This window comes from Haliotis cracherodii, unplaced genomic scaffold (genome assembly GCF_022045235.1).
Source record: "Haliotis cracherodii isolate W230 unplaced genomic scaffold, xgHalCrac1.p SCAF_2, whole genome shotgun sequence".
NCBI classification, from domain to species: Eukaryota; Metazoa; Mollusca; class Gastropoda; order Lepetellida; family Haliotidae; genus Haliotis; species Haliotis cracherodii.
The window spans coordinates 40,596,901-40,616,285 of record NW_027266275.1 but is presented as its reverse complement, the minus strand read 5'-3'; the positions used below and the strand labels follow the sequence as shown (position 1 = coordinate 40,616,285).

Genomic DNA, 19,385 nt, shown 5'->3' with positions numbered 1-19,385 from the left:
AGCATGCAGATTGTGACAGTTACTTCACAATCTGGGCTCAGGGCCTCATATACATAGTAATACTTATAAAATGAATGATGTAACTTGTACACTTTCTCCCTTCTTGAATGATGGAATTCGCTCAATGTGAGCTATTGCCATATTGACTATGCAGAATGTACAAAGCTTCAAAACAAAACAACCAACACCGTTTGAACGTGGCATGTAGAAGGCAATCTATCCAAGTTATATGCACTGAGAGTGAAAAGTGGTAGTCAGTGGAATCAAGAGCCAGACGTAACTACTATTGTATTTTTGGCATTTGTGTTTAATTACTTAACCCTGCCTGATAGTGATACCAGTAATAAAAGGTCTGACTAGAGGAATTGATGCACTGAAATATGGTGTCTTAACACATCTTTCAACACCAAACTTGACTTAAACCCTTTGCTTTCAAGCACAACCATTTTCAGTAAATTAAAAATAAGCACTTGGAATAAAATCCCTGAGAGCTAATTGGTATCTAGATCTAGAATGTTAATTGTTAACATGAAATGAAAATGGTCCAAATGGTGCCACAGTCTTATTTTCCTCATCTTTAGTTGAATATTTGCTGACTGACATCAAACTATATAAATTCAGTATAACTTCACACGAAAAATGTTACAGCAAAATCAATAATTATTTTGTGATCACATTTGATGTGAGGGAACTAGAAAATTTGGTCAACAGATATACATGTATATATATCAATGATGGCAACTGTATGACAGTGGGTCCTTGGGTAAACAGTTTTGAAGCAAATAGAACATTGTGAAATCAACATAGCGCTTTGACTGAACCAATCCTTACTTATGGTTGTATAAGGATAACGGAGCCCTTGAAATATTTTGGAGTCATACTGCTAAACATAGTGTTGAGTTATACTTCAAAATGTACAAAAACTGTATGCCCAAGAGAAATCTTCAGCTCTTCACAAACTAGGCTGAAAATTCAGGGCTCAATAGAACTCGCAACAATGAGCATTTATAGACAAAATTACCATCTATGCCCTACAAAATATGGTTTTGATGAATAAGTTTCATTTAACAAATTTGAGTTTACCCGGTATACTTACTAACAAACCTCACTAATCCTCTGTCCTAATGCAAGCAATGTAGTTATGCTTTTTACATCAAGATTTCACATGCTGTTATTACAAGGCAGGAAAGATTGTTGGAATATTGGTGGCACTTTGTACCTGGCGTAGTGGGAAAAAAAGGTTTTAAAACATGGCATCTGAACAAGCGAATAAACAACTAACATTAAATCAGCCACTTCAAAACTGGACAGTAGTTCAAGAAGATATATGAGTATCTGGTCTACATATGGAAGAGGCAAATCTACAGCACATGGTTTAAGAAAAACTCAAAGCCACGTTTGTTCATGGAAATTCTTTTTAATTTGCAACATTCTTTATTTACACTTGCATTTATAAGCAAATTGTAAAGATTTCATGAAGTTTCATACATTGCCCTGTGAATGTACATCAACATAACCCAAGAAGCTTGTAACATTAGATGGGGTATGTACATTATATCCTACAACTGCTTCCCACTCTATGAAACTTCAACACCTCATAATGGTTATGTATCACTGGACAGGTCCAAACTTTGCTGTTCAAAGGGGTTGTTGGGCTATGGGGACAACTGTATTTCAACAGGTCATTTGAAAATCTGCTCTGCTGATGACTGAATCACAGATTACTTAGAATAAAACTTCAAACCATCACCATATAAAAAATCAAAACACTGACTTAATCACACAACAGTCCTCATTCTGTTATGGTACATTTAGACTGATATATGACAGCAGTTTGGCATTAGTCAACTTAAATTTCTCACTTTTCACCTAGTTCAAATCAACAGAAAAAAACGGGAATGTCCTTGAACAAACAGTGGCATGTGACCACCAAAACCCCATATCTACCAGCTCAGAATAATAAACAAAATGTGTAACAACTGTGCACTATTATAGATATACTACTATGCTCTTAGTGTACATATTTTACAGGGCACAAAGAAAACAGCATCAACAGAATCATTATGTACAAGTAGGACTTCTTAAAACAGATTGCAAAAATATATTTTGATTGTACACTTTGTGTGTATCCTTCAGTAGTCAGTCATTTGCTGTTGTGAAGAACTGTATGGCATCATACAGTCAGATCTCAAAACACATCTGCATCAAACTGTCCCTGGTTCCATTAGAGATGGTCGACCAAGATTGCTCATCTGCTTCAGAAAGGTGTAAGTTTTAACTGTCGCAGTGATCAACATCTGCTGTTATCTCAAGATAGAGAGATACTGAAGATATCACTGAATTTATCAAGTTGCAGTTATGAACACGCCTCTGCGATTTTGTACAGCAGACATAAAAATGCATGTATTTCACAGACAACAAATAACCTTTATCATCCATGTGACAAACTTTGGAGTATACTGCAAATACCAAGCTGAGCCAGTCGGGGAACCAAAGTGATGAGGAAGCAATCCAAGTATAGCACAAATTAGCTCAAGAAGTCACAATGGCAGGCCTAGGAGCAGGCTCGGATAGAGAAAGACACGCTTGACATTTCAATGAAACATGTTGCATAATGCAGTGGAGTGTCAGTCTTTGTTTTGGTCACCAATTTCATGGAATATGTCTGGTGTCCTTGGAAACAAATTATTCTCTGATTTTGAGCACCTTTCCAATAGCAATTGTTTTACCTGAAAAGAAAGAAATGTAAAGGTTATTTTTTTATGGATCTATCAACATGACAACTCTAATGATAAGTTTATAATGAACACCTCACTCAACAATATTCCAGATATATGCTGTCCAAAGAAAAGTGATAAATTATAAGACCGGCTTCTTAAGCAGCACCTGCCTCTGTTAATACATCCCCGTAAGACAGCTTCAATATTTCAGCCATTCACCATCAGCCAAAACATAAATGACCCACAATTATTAAGACACAACATACCTTCATCTCTTAGTGTAAATCTCCCCATTTGTGGAAAATCTTTGAAAGACTCTAAGCAAATCATTCCACCATTAACCTCAAATCTAGCAATGCCAACTTGGTCCTGCTTGATGTAGCGTGGTTTTATTTGAGTCTTTTCTCCTGACTTCTTGTCCAAAAGACAAATCAGTGACTGAAACAAGATCACCATAATTAAACATTTAATACAAAAATGTATTTTTAAGAGTAAAAATATCATTTATACTTATCCTGACTCATACTTATTACTCATGTAATTTTACAAGATAAAATGGAGAATATGTCCGTTTATCTACCTTTTAATATATTACCTCCCCCACCCCCCGTAATTTTCCCAGCTATATGTTGACAGTCCCTTCACTCAATTTACTACAGTTGACAACATTTTCAAATGACAATCTTTTTAAAATATGTAATGCATCTGCCTCAGTCTGACGTGCGTTATCAACACTGTGTGTTGTCTGACAGGGATAACAATCCTCATTGGCAATGCTGGAGATTATTGAACAAATAGTATCAATTAAGGTCCCAGTTATTGACATGATCATTGAGCTATGCAATTGGGAAACGACATGCATCAACCAGGTCAGTAAGCCTGACAACCAGATCTTGTTAGTCGCCTCTTCCGACAAAACATCCATCAAATTGTGGCTAAGTACATGACAAAATTTCTCAGGCCTTGTTTTCTGAGCACCAAAAGGTAAACTAGTAGTCCTTGCAGTGTTCAAGTGCTTGTCTGCTGTTTAACGCCACATTCAGCAATATTCCAGCTATATGGCAGCAGTCTGTAGATTTTGAGTCTGGAACAGTGATTTACATAACGAGCATCTATCAATGCAATTGGGATACCATGATATGCAGCAACCAAGTCAGCAAGCCTGACCAAACGATCCCATCAGTTGCCTTTTACGACAAGCATAGTCACCTCCTACGGCAAGCATGGATAGCAAAAGACCTATTCTGAACCGGATCTTCACTGGTCAACAAAACATGCAACATGGTGAGTATGATAAGCTGCCTTACTTTGATGGTGACCTCCTCTGACGCTGAGTGGATGTGTAGAACACAGCTGTAGCCTGCACACACAATTGACTTGAGTTCCAGCATTACAATCTGTAAGAGCCAATTTATTTCTGTGAGTGGTCATCAAAATGTTTAGATACTGAGTTTGGTTTAACAACTCTTTGCTAGCAGGGGCAGGGGGGAAGGAGAGAATGGGGAAAGTGGAGGAAGCTTGGGGTGACCCATATCTTAGGTATGTACCAGTTTGGTGAAACACACAAGCAAGGGAATGGTACTGTCAAACCAAACCAAACAAAACAATTATCACAGGATTTTGGCACTGGGTGATACAGCCTTGAACAGAGGAGTGAGACAACTGGAACACCCACAGTGAGTGAGTTGGGTTTAACAGTATTCCAGTTATATCACGGAGTATTAGCTATAATGTGGCAGGAAAGGCTGAAGTGCTGCAGGTCTTAGAAGTTGACAACTCTGGTTAAACCATTGTGCACAGTATTGACAAACATAATTACATCAGGGTGAACTTGGTGAGGTGAGGTGAGGTGAAATGGGGTTTAACGTCGCGTCCAAGATTATTGCACTTATATAACGACGTGCATGTACGTGTGTGTGTTTGTGTGGCTGCTTGTACTAGTCCGGACTGATGCCGATTTATAGTGCTAGCTCACTGAGATGCCATGCCGCAGTTTAACATGAATACCCCACTCAGACACAGTATACTATACTGACTCCGAGCCGACCAGTCCTTGTTTTAGCCCCTTAATGCCGAGCGCCAGACAGGGTAACAACAAGTACCATCTATTAACGTCCTTTGGTATGACGCGGTCGGGGATCGAACCCTGGACCTTCCGCTCTCCGGGCGGACACTCTACCACTAGACCACGGAGGCGGTCGAGTGAACTGGGATTCAAACCCACCATCAGTTTCTGGAGTACCAAACTCTTCATAGCAAATCGCAGAAGATTAGAGGACCAGGCCTACTGTGTCCTCAGACCACCAAAGAGTATAGAAGTAATTAAGGTATTCAACAATTCTGAGTATGATAACCAGGGATATCCCAGGGATAACAATCCTCATTGGCAAACCTGGTGACATATATATTCTCCATAGACCTGAAAGGGACGTGAATTTACCTGAGCATCAAATGTCCTTCCTGTATGACATGGGTTGTCAGGTGGGCACAGGACAAAGCCAGGCGACACATCCTGAAATATTAATAATGCATCATGTTTAAAGGAGTTGTGTTTAGAAACATCCCTTGTATACAGGTTACCCTAATTCACTAGATGACAGACACCAGATTTCAATTGAAACTAATTCTAACAGCTTGCGTTTGATCTAATGTTGGAATCAATTCACTGGTTGTCAATATGTAAATATGTTAAACTAGTCATAAATTATTCTGAGGTGCCACGATGTGCGCCTGTGTGAGAAGCATAAATCACTGGCCACTATCCCTTTGAAGCTTTTATGACACGGGCTGGGAGACAAGCATTCATTTCTAACAGTTTTTCCATGCATGTTGATCTAAGCCTTGATGTCAATATTTTGCCTCAGTTTACCTATTGTCACCAGTCTTAATCTGACAGGGATAACTTTCATCATCATTGGCAAAGTTACACCATACACAAAACTAATCCACAACAAAACTTATACTGACAAAGTTATTACAATATTTGCAAAATAATTGCACATATGATAATATACACAAAATAAATTTGCAAATAGTGTATTCATGAAACTAATCGTGGCAGAGTTCACAAAATATTTTGCTGATATTAACATAAACATACATACAGAGAAACCTCTTTAAATTGGGATCATACAGAAAACATCAATTTTCTTCAGTTTGAGACAAGCACTACAGTCATGGAGAAAATATTAAAACTTCTGGTATTTTTTCAAATCACGATCTTCCAATTTCAAATATCAATATTTACATAGCTAGGTTACTATTTGTAATTTATTATCCTTTTTACCATGTAAACAACATAATATAATTAACAAGTATTCACATCAAAAAAGGCTCAGATATGGTAATCCCAATAAAATGATACCATATTTCATAATTTGTTAATTCTACATGGTAGATATTTTAGAATTAGTTCCTTTAATGTCTTAATTACACAATTTTGGTTTTCACTGCCTCAACCTAAAAAATGTTTTGTTCTTTATTATTTTTAATTACCGGACAGAGTGCATAATTTTGAAAAAGATATTTGCCTCAGTTTATCATTGTCACCAGTCTAGTCTGACAGGGATAACTTGCATCATCAAAGGCAAACACTCATTAAATGACATAAGTTTATGGGTGTCAAATAAAATAATTTCAAATCATATGCAGGATTTATTGACAAAAAAAAGTAAATTACTAGTGGACAAAACATATACTGGCATGTGAAAATTTGAAATTGCATATGAGAATCCCCAACCTGACACGTACCTCTTCACCCTCGAGGTAACCAAATTGTCCAATGAACACTTAACATATTTAATTTGTAAAATCACAAGTTGATTTGTATGTAAAATGAGTGAATCAATCTGTGACAGAACAATATGAAAAATCCCCCATGAACAGCTCCACACACTGGATAGGATTCACTTTCATGATACAGTACACTTGGAACTCTGGACACCAGTGTTTACGATTATCTAAGCTGCTTCCCCTTACTTGCTGCATGTTGTTGGCCCATGGCCACGTGTGAACAAACATCACACATGCCCCTGAAAAATGTATTGCATTTTTAGATTTATCTCCAAAATGCCCCAAATGGAAACAAAATCCCAGAAATACACAAACTCAAGGAAAATTGTCAAGGAAAACTTTGAAGAATGCCACACTAAAGGATGTTACGTTAACAGCAAGGCCACAACTGCGCAAATTTGATCATTTGCCTCAGATAAAACATTTCAACAGTCCATAATCTGACAGGGATAACTTTCATCATCACAGGCAAATTTCAAATGTTGATGGTTATGGTTGCTATTAACACAGAGTCAAAGCATGTCGAGAGAAATACCAGAGAACTGGTGAAAGACATTAGTCAAAATATGATGCAACACTACTACAACCATGTCACTTTGCAATATGGCTGAAATAATGCTGATAAGACATTAAATGTTTACTCAACCAAGTCACTGTAAACCTCCATTTAACTTCACCTACACACAAAAATATCACCATGGAAGTTCCAGCACAATTGTTCCTGTTTTGAGAAAAGAGAATATTTTTTTTGTTTCTGGCAGAACATCATACCTCTTCTTCCACACCAGCCAACTTCAGCTTGACGTTTTCACCAGGCATTGCATCATCAACATCATATTCGTCCGACCAGATCTGCATTACCTTTACAGTTTGCTGCAAAACAAAGTTTGGAAGTAAGTGAATGTCAGGCAGATTCAATAAAAATCCCAGCAGTGTTTAAATGATCAAAACTGGGCAGAAAATCTAGTGCTGTATAGATCTACACTGTCATGGTACCATAAACCACCAGATCTTCACTTCAGGTGATGCTTTAGGGAAGCCAACATAGGGTAAATTATAGAACTACTCACACTCCAAAGTATTTAATGGCTGATGGAAAAATATGGGATGTCACAGACAGTGAATTTCACTGATATCTCAGCAAAATAACAGGAGTCACCATGGCCAATGTTTACAATGTTTTGTCCTGACCTTTTAAGTGAGTGAGTTTTGTGAAATCCTTCTTTCAATGTTATTGAGCTTAGATCATCATTTGCCTCAGATAATCTATGTCAACATGTTTATCTGACAGGGATAACTTTAATCATCACAGGCAAAACTGGAAATATCTAAGGGTTAATACTATTTTAATCATTTGTAGTTTTTAACTTGTTTTAACTTGTTTTCCCCAATCACACTGTTCTCTTAGTAGCATTACAGTAAATGAATCTTGACATGTTCACATAGAAAAATCATATTTTGAACAATAAAACAACGCTATTTATCTAAGAAATATCCAACATGATGCAATTTTAACTCAAGCCACTCGTCAGAAGCCTCAATATGAAAATCTTTCATTACTTAATCATACTGTCTAACAATCTACCTTTTCACTAATTATGAGCATTAAATATATTAAAAATGGTTCAAATCAACATGTTTAACATGTGATATGACTCAATACTACTTCGCATCCATCAGACATTCAATACATTACTCTTAGCAGCTGCTTCCACTAAATCTACAGCCGTTCATGTTTCATTGTAACAATGTCGTATCATAATCTGTTATGCATCTGCCTCAGTCTGACGTGCGTTTTCAACACTGTGTGTTGTCTGACAGGGATAACAATCCTCATTGGCAATGCTGGAGATGAAAGACAATATCTATACATAAAGGTCCATACTCGACCTTTTCCTCTATGTTTCAGGAGGACGAAAATAACGACTTGTCCCATGGAATCCCTGGACTGGTATCTTTTCACAAATGTACCACTGGAATGTTACTATCATTAACCAGACCAACTATTTTTGTTGGCTCTTTCACCAACATGGGACACTGGGGTTGTATTCTGACCCTGAATTACCACAGGGACAGACAGTCTTACTGAAATACCTTATTTGGCATCATGGCTAATGTCATATTCTTCGTTATTGATCCAGATTCAATTTTGCCCAAGACAATAGTTCCCATGTCCCTGTATCTGTCTACAACTGGCAGGCGCAATGGGGCGTCCATTGACCGGTCTAGTGACGGCATGGCATCAAGGTAGTCCAATAATGATGGACCGCTGAAAACATGAGTACAAACATGTAGTTCATATACAAAGGAGGTCAATTTCAAAGTCCATATCACAACCAAGCTTCAAACAATGAAACACTATATAGAATTAAACAAGAGTCATCAGAAAGATGACATATCCCCCTGGCAGCTGTCGGTAAAGTAACCACAAGTAAATGTGCTATTCTGTGGGGTTTTATTTATGCAAACAAATGAAAAATTACAAGAAACAATCACTAAACAAGCGTACAGTCACGAAGTCATCTATATCCCCCGCCCATTTTAACACGTTATGGTCCCAAACCAGGTAAGTGACCAAACATTTCTTTTCGTTTAGCCCATTTCAAAATAGCTGCAATGGAAATTCTAAAATAAACATTTCTAAAACTTATAAATTTCCTTAATATCAAATAGCACCAGTTCAGTATATATATATATACATAAATACATGCAATGTTTGGCAAGGAAATATTTCAGTTTATTTGTTTTACTCCATAAGTGAACCCACCCTATATCAAAACTTAATACCATCTTGTTGCCATGGGAACGTAATAGATAAAAAATTATAAAATTCCTAAATAGCAAAAGGCACCAGTTCAGCAAGAGTCTGATAGACATGCAAAGTTTTGTTAGAAAGTTTTGAATAGGTTTTGAGTTATGCTCCCGAAACGAACTCTATCCTATAGAACCTAAGTCCAACATTTCAAAAAATACAAATTAGAAAAATCCCAAAATATCAAAAGGCACCACTTCAGTATGTGCCTGATAGCTTTGCCAAGTTTCGATCAAAGACACGGAATGGTTTTTGAATTCTGCCCCGGAAAAGGAAATGATTACGGACGGACGGACGGACGGACGGACGCTATATCCCTCCGCATTATATGCCGGGGGATAAAAAGAATTTATATAAATATAGATCTGTAATTCACATAATTTGTCATTTTAGTTAATATAGAAATTGCTATTCATGGCACATCGTAAAAACAAAATCTGAATATAATAGCTGCTTATAGTCAACATTTATCCATAGACACATGAAACTTCTTAATTAAGGCTCCAAGCAAGAATGGCCAAAAGCCCATATGTCATCGTCATCTATTTATACATGTATTATTATTTTTGTTGTTATTAGTCCCACTTTTTACCTGAGATAGCTCAAATAACAAGTGGCTATATTCTGTCCAATTTTTGCATGTGCATGTTGTGTGGATAAAGTAAGGACAGGATCATGAACCACCAGACTTTCTGGTTTTATCATCTCATAAGCACTTGTGTTTTCGAAAACTGCATGTTAATAAGACAAGATGTATAAATGTCGGAATGTTTAGTGAGCTGAAGCCATGATGTAATTTGGTTCCCTGCTTTTCTTTTCTGAAAAGCTAAATGATATACAACATGGACATATGTGAAATGGGATAATTCAAAACATGAAGTACTGCCTGGGGCCCGAAATTGCTGATTGCAGCTGTATTTCAAAATGTAATGCATCTGCCTCAGTCTGACGTGCGTTTTCAACACTGTGTGTTGTCTGACAGGGATAACAATCCTCATTGGCAATGCTGGAGATTATAGAACAATATGTATCAATTAAGGTCCCAACTTCCAGAGGCAAGAGTGTCCACTAGCCTATATATAAAGTCTGGCCATTCGAAATAAGAAAGCGATCTGATTCTATTTAAATCTTTTCATCACAGGGGGCACAATTTGCGCTTTTTACTTAGGATGGTGCCGAGCTGATCGTGCCAAAAAAAGTCAGCATGAAAGGGCAAGGGTGAAAACTTGATTTTGATGTAGGCTAGTTGGCATTATTTATCTCATGAGGACTGGTATCTTCAGTACTTACCTGAACCATGGACACAAACTGTCTTCCACAACATATCTGAGGAAAGCTCCTGTTAAGCCAGAGCAGGGCATAAAATAAATATCAGTCTTTGGGTTGAAGCCACACTTTTTTAAATAGGGCAGTAACTTCTCTTTACATTCATTGTATCTGAAAAAGAAGAAAAAAGTATCAACAACAATACAGATCATGTCATGTATCATGAAGTTCATTTATTGAATGAAGTACACATGTAATGTTTATCTTTCTAGAAGAATCAAAGCAGGGTTTGACATTCCTTGTATGTTAATGCCACATAAAGTAAGTAACCTTGTGACAGTGTTTATCATATCAAACCACACAAAACTGTGACAGATGGAAAATGATAAACATGCTTAAAGCTTAGGTTATCAATATCAATGAAAAGGAAGGGGGCACAGTTTCAACACGACAACAGCTCATTACCATCCTTTGGTGAAAGGGCACCTGTGTCACTCTTGAAAATACAAAACTTCCTACACCTGTATGGATAGAAATATGTCAAATGATCTTGAGTAACTGCAACTTAAAACATAAACTCTAGTACTACTCAAACAATTTAGTGTCCTCACCTTACTTCTGACCATTCCACTGTAGGATCATCCATTTTGTTTATCAGAACCACTAAATGCTTAACACCAGCTGTTTTCACCAACATAGCATGTTCTCTTGTCTGTCCTCCACGTTCAAACCCAGTTTCAAACTCTCCCTTTCTGGCAGATATTACCTGGAGAATTACAAAACATTCCATCACATCCCAGATACATTCAAACTAAAACTATTTATTCTATCAATCATGAACAAGAAATATATAATATGAACATAAGACAACTGAATTTTGTTACATGTTTAACTAACAACCAACACATTCGAGAATGTAGACAATATGTACAAGTGAATCACTTCTGTACAACAAAACATCCATCAAATTGTAGCTAACTACATGACAAAATTTCTCAGGCCTTGTTTTCTGAGCACCAAAAGGTAAACCAGTAGTCCTTGCAGTGTTCAAGTGCTTGTCTGTTGTTTAACGCCACACTTGGCAATATTCCAGCTATATGACAGCAGTCTGTAAAAGTCTGGAACAGTGATTTACGTCTTGAGCATCTATCTACGCAATTAGGATACCATGATATGCAGCAATCAAGTCAGCAAGTCTGACCAAATGATCCCGTCAGTTGCGTTTTACGACAAGCAAAGTCGCCTCTTATGACCAGCAGGGGTTGCTGAAGACCTATTCTTACCCGGATATTCATGGTTCAAGAAACTATAGTGAGTTCAAATACAGCACTGCATCAAGTATTAACATGTATCATAGATGTTTACCAATTTGGTAAATGCTCATGAGAATGGATGGGATGCTGACAAACCAAGGATTGTACTTGGGGGATTAGAACCTACCATCAGCATATCCTGGTATGGCTAGGTGACAACTCTTCATGGTGTACGGTGGCCGTCTGATCCCATAGGGTACTAAGAATACTGAGCTTATCTGTTGAACTCACCAATATTGCTAAGTCTGCCTGAGAAGCTCCTCCTATCATGTTGGGAACAAAACTCTTGTGACCTGGGGCATCCAAAACAGTGAAGTGTTTTTTCTCTGTTTCAAAGAAAGCACGTCCAACTTCTACTGTTTTCCCTTTCTCCCTCTCCTCAAGATTAGTGTCTAATGCCCACGACAGATACCTATTGGATGATACAAATAAATTCTTGTCTTAAATATGCTGAATATATATAAAAGCATTCAGCTCTCACAAATGTAGAAACTTTGCTGTCCCAGTTCTAGTGGGATATTTATGAATTGTGCTTTACTTTGAAATGACTTATGCCTTCCTACCATGTTTCTCTGTTCTTCTCCTTGGCCTCTCTCTCATACTTCTCCAGTGTTCTTTTGTCCACCATACCTGTGAGATACAGTAGATGGCCTCCGATTGTTGACTTGCCAGCATCTGAATAACGCAGTTTTAAGATGTATATGCATGACATCACACCCAGACAAAGACTGTTGCATGAAATAACCTTAGTTGAGGTACTGCTATGATTTAACAGTTCAGGAAATGATGAACAACACTTTATATTTACTTCCATCAAAATTTTCCATACTACATACACTACATTTAGGGCTGTCATTCAATGTAAACATCTGTGTTGACAAACGAACTGAAGAATATCCCTATTGTATTTGCCATAACATGTGACCTGGGCACTTAGAAACATTACAATGGGGGATGTAGTTAAATCAGTTGAGTGGTTGAGAATATATTTAGTTTAAACATCTGTGAAACTATAACTTTATTCAAACTAGCTTCCAGGCAATTTCGTACCTCTTGTGCTGTTTTCTGTTAAAACAAATCTGTAATATACACCAAGACAGACCAGCCTGTTAAGTAATTCTCAGGCTTGGTACTGTAGCCCACGCTGATTACTTACATTACAAGAGGTTGATCAGGGGTTCTGTTCAGTTCGTTGTTGAACGCCGCACTCAGCAATATTCCAGCTATATGATGGCGGTCTGTAAAGTAATCTAGTCTGGACCAGACAATCCAGTGATTGAAATTATGAGCATCAATCCATGCAATTGGGATCGATGACATGTATCAACCAAGACAGGGAGTCTGACCACCCGATCCCGTTAGTCGCCTTTTACGGCAAGTATTGGTTGCTGAAGACCTATTCTACTCCAGAATCTTCACGGGTCTGGAGCTCATTCGAGCATGGTCCTTAATACATAGATTACTGTACACGTATTGATTAGTGAATCTCACTGAAAACAGACCCATCACTTTTGTATCAAGATGAAGCTATGTATTTCCTTACATGGCAGTTTCACATGGCACCACTCACCAACATGTCCTATGAATACAACGTTGACATGTTCCTTCTTGGGTTCCAGGGAGGACACAGAAGGGGGTTTCTTCTTTGGTTTGGGGGCAACTGGTACCTCAGGTTCCATGTCTTTGTCTGTAGTCTGTTCAGAATCTTCTTCGCTATTCTCCCACTCATCAGCTGAATACAAAGACATTCATTGTGAAAATACATCAAGTACTCTCATAAGGTTTTGTGCCGCTTCTGGTAATATTCCCAGAACAAGATCAAGTGACAACAAGAATAAGCTCCACAAAATGTACCCATGTGATGAAAATAAAGTTTCTCCAAACCATCCCGATCCAAAAAGGTTCGCAATGTACAGATTGTCTGATATCTAGCTTCATAGTATTAAGTCTATGTACAAAAATTACATTCTGAAAAGTGCTCTCAGGTAATCAACTCAAAGTAAATATGAACCACAGAAAAACATTGAAATTCAGATGTCTGATTATCTAATTCAATATCAACAAAATCATACCTATATTTCCATCAGCATCTGCTCCTTTATCTGAAAAACAAAGAAATTGAAAAAACCCAACTGTTACTATGTTGCCACTTAAAGTTAAAATCCTTAATACCACTATGAACAGGACCTATTTTGGAAACAGCTAAACTGGTTCACTTTTCACATGCATGTTTATACTAAAAATGCCCTTGTATACATAATTGGGGACAAATCACTGATCCACTTGAAGGCTGAAGATGTGCTGGTTGTTTTGCACCAGTCAGAAATATTCGAGTGAGTGAGAGTGAATGAGAATGGTTTTACGCCGCTTTTAGCAATATTCCAGCAATATCACGGCGGGGGGACACCAGAAATTGGCTTCACACATTGTACCCATGTCGGGAATCGAACACAGGTCTTCGGCTTGACGAGTGAATGCTTTAACCACTAGGCTACGCGACCGCCCCTCAAGCGTAATGACACACGGTCAGGTCGTCAATGTGTCACACATTGTAACTACCCACAAATAATGAACATTCTACCCTGTGATCAATACACGAGTCTCACCTTGTGCATCTGTCTCCATCTTTTCTGTAACCCCTTCTGGCGCTTCCTCATTCAGGTCTGGGCCCTTGGAGTCACCTGGAAGGTCATTGTAAGATAATAAACTGATGTAAAGCAACAAAACACCTGACAACCTACTACTTGGTGACACAACTCTCCAAGAATCTTTAACCAAGTATCGCACAAGCCTGAGAAATACACATTTCATATGTCGAGCAGCAGCAGTCCAGTAATGCAAGTCTGTTTCTAATAAGCCAATGATGCCTTTTAGAATTCATGGGTGACAAATGAGCCCTTTTCTGTGCATGAACTTGAGGCGAATCTGATCATTGCCCGTCACTGGAGCAATGTGTGAAGAACGCTGAAGAATTAGTGAGTGTATGGTTTTACATTGCTTTTAGCAATATTCCAGCAATATCACAGCGGGGGACACAAGAAATGGGCTTCACACAGTGTACCTATGTCGGGAATTGAAACCTGGTCTTCAGCATGACAAGCAACGCTTTAACCACTACGCTACCCCGACTGCTGAAGTTTTAAAAGGTTCTGTTCTATTCAGAAGCAGGAACCCCTGCATGTCATACTGGAAATGGTAGATGTATGATGTCTATATATTACCCATGGTCACAAAAAACGTGTCTGAAGATAGTGTTGGGCGGAATATATAACTTATCCTGCATTACTCATTAATGCATCTGTATCCGACAGTATAGAGGCAGGAATACCTTCAAATGCGTATTCAATAAAAACTCTACTGACTTAAAGTTATGTTAGCTGCACAGGGCAAATCGTATGCGCAGATTGGGAACTGATCAGCCAATCCTGTTCACGGAAAGGTAACGAGACTAGAGAACATCCGGGTAAACAAACAGTAAAAGACAATAGCATGCGCTAAGGTCTGAAAGAGGGTAACCAAGCCATGATAGCGGATTGATTACCTGCTGTGCTTCAACCAGCAGTCCAAAACTGTGCATACCCTCGACGTCATCTGAAGTCACATCCCGCGAAGACTGAGCCAGGCAAGAAAAAACATCCTTCCATAATGGCTCTAATAGAACAATTACTGTGTAGAGCCATTGTCAAGGCAACCACCTGAATTTCTTGGGGGTTATTAGGTCTCGGTGGCAAAGCCTGAAGGATGATATTTTGCAACCATAAGGAGGTGTTATTGCGGCTGACTTTGGTCGTTGATCTCTCCGAAACAGGGATAAATAACCGTTTCTGCCTACCATACCTAGTCTTGGAGCGGCGGCTGAAAACTTGTAGTGCACACACTGGGTATAGTAAGAGTTCATCCTTGTGTTCCCCTCCCACGATGGATGATAATGGTGGGATAGTGAAAGAACAATCGTGTTGTCTTGGCAACTGTTTTTTGTTGCTATAAAATCCCAGCATAACCCGAGGTGGACCGCTCCATGCATACCCCACTCAAAAGTGCACGAGTGATGTCGAGCACATGAATCTCACTCATTCTTACCGGCATGGCAAGCGCCAAAAGAAAAGTTGTCTTCTTGGTGAGGTTGAAAAACAATGATGTGTGGAGAGGCTCGAATGTTCCACGCAAACACCGAAGTACCACAATCCCATGCAGGGGGTAGAAATTTGGTCTTCAGATCTTCAAGCCAAAATGAGCGTATTAAGCTTGCAGGTTCGGAATCTTGGTCATTTTATGATCCTCCGGTACTGCCAACACTGATTTAAAGCTACCAAATACACAGTGATGGAGCTGCCTTTGAAGTATCATTTAGTACGCAAGTGTAGGAGATACTCGGCCTAGAATTGAGGCGAGGATTTAGTGGAATCTTGATCCCTTTATTTACAATAGGTCTCAAATGATAACAACTTATCCTAAAGGCCTCGAGTTGAGGGGAAATGTTTTTTTCGTGTATTATGTACAGAAAAAAATTACATCATATCTCTTCAGCAAATTCAGGTTAACAACGCAGTCAGTAGAAATTTGAAAGAAAACATCACTAGATATGATTTACTGTTTAAATTGTATTTCCTGTTCTGTAAGTCATTGCTTTACACACAGAGATTAAGACAAACTAAGCCAGAAACAGCAATCAGCTGTACACACATTTTGATCGGAAGAGTTGTATATCAAACTATTATTTTATCAGGAATAATATTTTGTTTTATTTTAGTTGCAGCTTCTACCATACATGTTAAATTGTGTACTTCAAGGCAGATTTGCTGACATGGTATTTCCATTGTTACGTGCTCACATGTCAAAGCAAAAGTGAATGCTTTTGTGAGGCCAATGAGTTTTTTAATCGAGGACAAGAGAGCATGATTTGATTACCAAACAGTTCGGAAAACTTTTTTTTCTCTAAAACAGTATGACTTAGACGCATGGTTGATGGTTAGACAGCAGTGACAGAATTATTTTGTATTGTCTGTCATAAATATCCTCAACTATCAGATTCAAAGTCTGGACTTTTGATTTGTTAAAAGCATAACTTCAGAAAGAAAGGAGTTAAAAAGTAACTTCAGAAAAGAAACATTAAAATTTTCCAGGAAAAGTAGGAAACATGTTAAATGCTTTGAACATGAAAAAAGAAGAAGTTATGTATAAACCTCAGGCAGCACAATATGTAAAAATAATGTATATATTTGTGGGGTTTTTTTTGGTTTTATTTCATTAACTACAATTACAAAAGGAAATGTAATAACTGAGAACATAAAATTTATAAAACATAAAAGGAGTACAAAATATTATCTACTTGCCCTGCAAGGACAAGCTGAGTTTATGAAATTTTTGAGACCTGAAATAGCCTTTCTTGCCTACGGCTTTTCATAAATGAACCAGGTGTGTAGATCAAACCTGCCTGGCGTAGGTTGAGGTCGCCTGCTGTGTGGATGCACCAGTATGTTGGGTCACCCCGGTGAAGGTATTGGTTCGCTTCCTGCAAGGTTTCTTAGGTCTATGAACCACCCTATTGCTGACCGCCAAGGCTTGATCAAATTCAAAGTGATGCTCCTGGTTAACCATATCATTTGTATCACCTTGGGAAGAAGTAGTGGGGGGTGGAAAAGCATATGCTCTTAACCCCTCCCAAGGGGCAGGCATCGACTGCCCAGGACTGCGGATCCAGAATCAGAGAAACTTACGTTCGGAACTGTTAATTTTGACACGTGGCAAATAGGTTTAAGTTGGGTTGACCTAGGATCTGACATACAAGATGGAATGCCTCTGGTCGGAGCTTGCACTTTGTGGGCGCTACTCTGTCTGACCTGGATAGGACGTCTGCCTGCACATTCCGACAACTGGGTATGTGATGGACCAGGAAACTTATGGGAGAAAGTGGAGCACAAAAATTACACTTCTGTGTCTAAGTGCAAAGTATAGTACAGTTTAAACACCTCAGCAATTAGTGCACCATGCAAGCATACAAAGCAAGCAAGCCAAATTAAATGAAAATAGTAAATGAGTTGGTTGTCCTTTAATGAAGAGCAAGCCAACAGATTTTATTCCCCATAAAACAAATTTATGTGATAGTAAATTAATGTTTAACACTGTAATAACCGTACAACAGTATAAAGTGTGTGTAAAATGCGCTAAATGTTACATATATTTTAAAAATAAATATAAAAACATATGTAGTAGTATTTATGCTCGTAGATGTTCTCTGCTCGGTGCTTTACCAAAACATAAAACAATCAATAGTCAATACAGCTAAATCACAGTCAAACTCATAACTGTACTTGTAACAACATGTGTTATGCACAACTAATGAATTCCATCTAATAAACCACAGGGTTTCTTCCGGACTGTTGTTTCAAATACAACACATCAAAAGGGTCAGTTTCAATCTGACATGGACTAAAATCAAGTGAAGGTAATTAAACTTTTAAATGTGTGATATTTTCACAATAAGTTCAGTTGTCTTCAGAGTCTGCAAGGATAATTTATAATGTAAAACATATTTTTAGGCGATTAATATCATTTGCCTTCGCTGTGAGTTCAATTTCATTTATAGCTTAAAAAGGTTGTTTTAAAAAACCACAGTAAATATATATGGTGCCGTTTTCACCTAACAATGACAACCATTTCAGCTTTGAGCAAGGTTTCGTTTTGCCAATCAGCACCATTTTCGTTCTGTGACTTTTTGTTGGTGCCGTTTTAGCTATAACCTGTTACAATCAGACAGCTGAGCTGACCATGTGTGCAATAAAATTCAGACATTCTAGTGAAATAAGCATAAAATTCCATTATAAATAGCCCTCAGTATGTTGAGTTTGCCACAGCTGAAAAGTGTATTTCATAAAAAGTTCATTATTTGATCATTTGTACAGTATGTTAGGTGGCATTCCTGTGCTATTCGATGAAATGAGGAGCCATATGAAATAAAAATTTCATATTAGCTCAAGAAAATTAACGGAGTAACGTTCAATATTTACAACTGAACAAATTGCTTGAGATTAAAAGCGGTTTGATATTACACTAAAATTGATATACCTTGTTCGTCTGAACCAGGACCAGTTGGTACAAATGTTGGTGCAAACACATTTTTGCCAGGCACGAATGCAGGTGCGTTAACATTGAGACTTGATAGTGGTTTCGTTAAGTCATTGACGGCATCATTTCCGGAGTCCCCAGCAGCCACGTTTTCATCCCAAGCATCTGGGATACCGTCCTGACCGTTTTGAGAGGCCATGTGGATTTAACTAGACGAAATTATCTGTTTTCTTTACTTATCTTACACCACCGCGTGGAACACCAATCGTGACGTCACACCCTGTTCGCATGCGCTGGTTGAAATCTCGCATTTTCCCGACGCCTTTTTTTTGCATATTTCTACAAACAAGCTTTAAATATAGCATTTAAAAAACTATATTTAGCAGTTAATAGTACTAATATATGTTTTTACAAGTA

The 19,385-nt window shown here is 38.0% G+C and overlaps 1 protein-coding gene and 3 non-coding genes across 5 annotated transcripts; all 4 read right to left on the bottom strand.

The window, feature by feature from the left end:
- Positions 1-1,397: 1,397 nt before the first annotated feature.
- LOC139468093 (eukaryotic peptide chain release factor GTP-binding subunit ERF3A-like) lies at positions 1,398-19,248 on the bottom strand. 2 transcript variants are annotated; one of them, XM_071249816.1, is made up of 14 exons: positions 18,969-19,248; positions 14,510-14,584; positions 13,976-14,005; positions 13,474-13,635; positions 12,467-12,578; positions 12,135-12,315; positions 11,202-11,356; positions 10,615-10,761; positions 8,607-8,781; positions 7,284-7,385; positions 5,161-5,232; positions 4,028-4,117; positions 2,987-3,158; positions 1,398-2,729 (listed from the first exon to the last, which is right to left on the bottom strand). In XM_071249816.1, the coding sequence occupies exons 1-14, from the start codon at positions 19,165-19,167 to the stop codon at positions 2,686-2,688; spliced, it is 1,716 nt and encodes a 571-aa protein (XP_071105917.1). In that variant the 5' UTR covers positions 19,168-19,248; the 3' UTR covers positions 1,398-2,685. The 2 variants fall into 2 exon arrangements, with proteins under 2 accessions (XP_071105917.1, XP_071105918.1); XM_071249817.1 differs by lacking the exon at positions 13,976-14,005.
- Positions 5,574-5,643, bottom strand: LOC139469929 (small nucleolar RNA R38). The gene has a single exon (XR_011653749.1). It is a non-coding gene; the product is annotated as a small nucleolar RNA R38 (small nucleolar RNA).
- Positions 6,917-6,986, bottom strand: LOC139469928 (small nucleolar RNA R38). The gene has a single exon (XR_011653748.1). It is a non-coding gene; the product is annotated as a small nucleolar RNA R38 (small nucleolar RNA).
- Positions 7,763-7,830, bottom strand: LOC139469930 (small nucleolar RNA R38). The gene has a single exon (XR_011653750.1). It is a non-coding gene; the product is annotated as a small nucleolar RNA R38 (small nucleolar RNA).
- Positions 19,249-19,385: the final 137 nt, after the last annotated feature.

Bases quoted from the DNA above. Each gene is read 5' to 3' on its own strand.
- LOC139468093 (XM_071249816.1), bottom strand. From the start codon at position 19,167: ATGGCCTCTCAAAACGGTCAGGACGGTATCCCAGATGCTTGGGATGAA. The intron at 7,386-8,606 runs GTATTTCAGTAA...TTTGTTTTGCAG, and splicing joins TAGCCATGATGCCAAATAAG to CAAACTGTAAAGGTAATGCA. The intron at 3,159-4,027 runs GTAAGGCAGCTT...ATCTTGTTTCAG, and splicing joins CAGAGGAGGTCACCATCAAA to TCACTGATTTGTCTTTTGGA.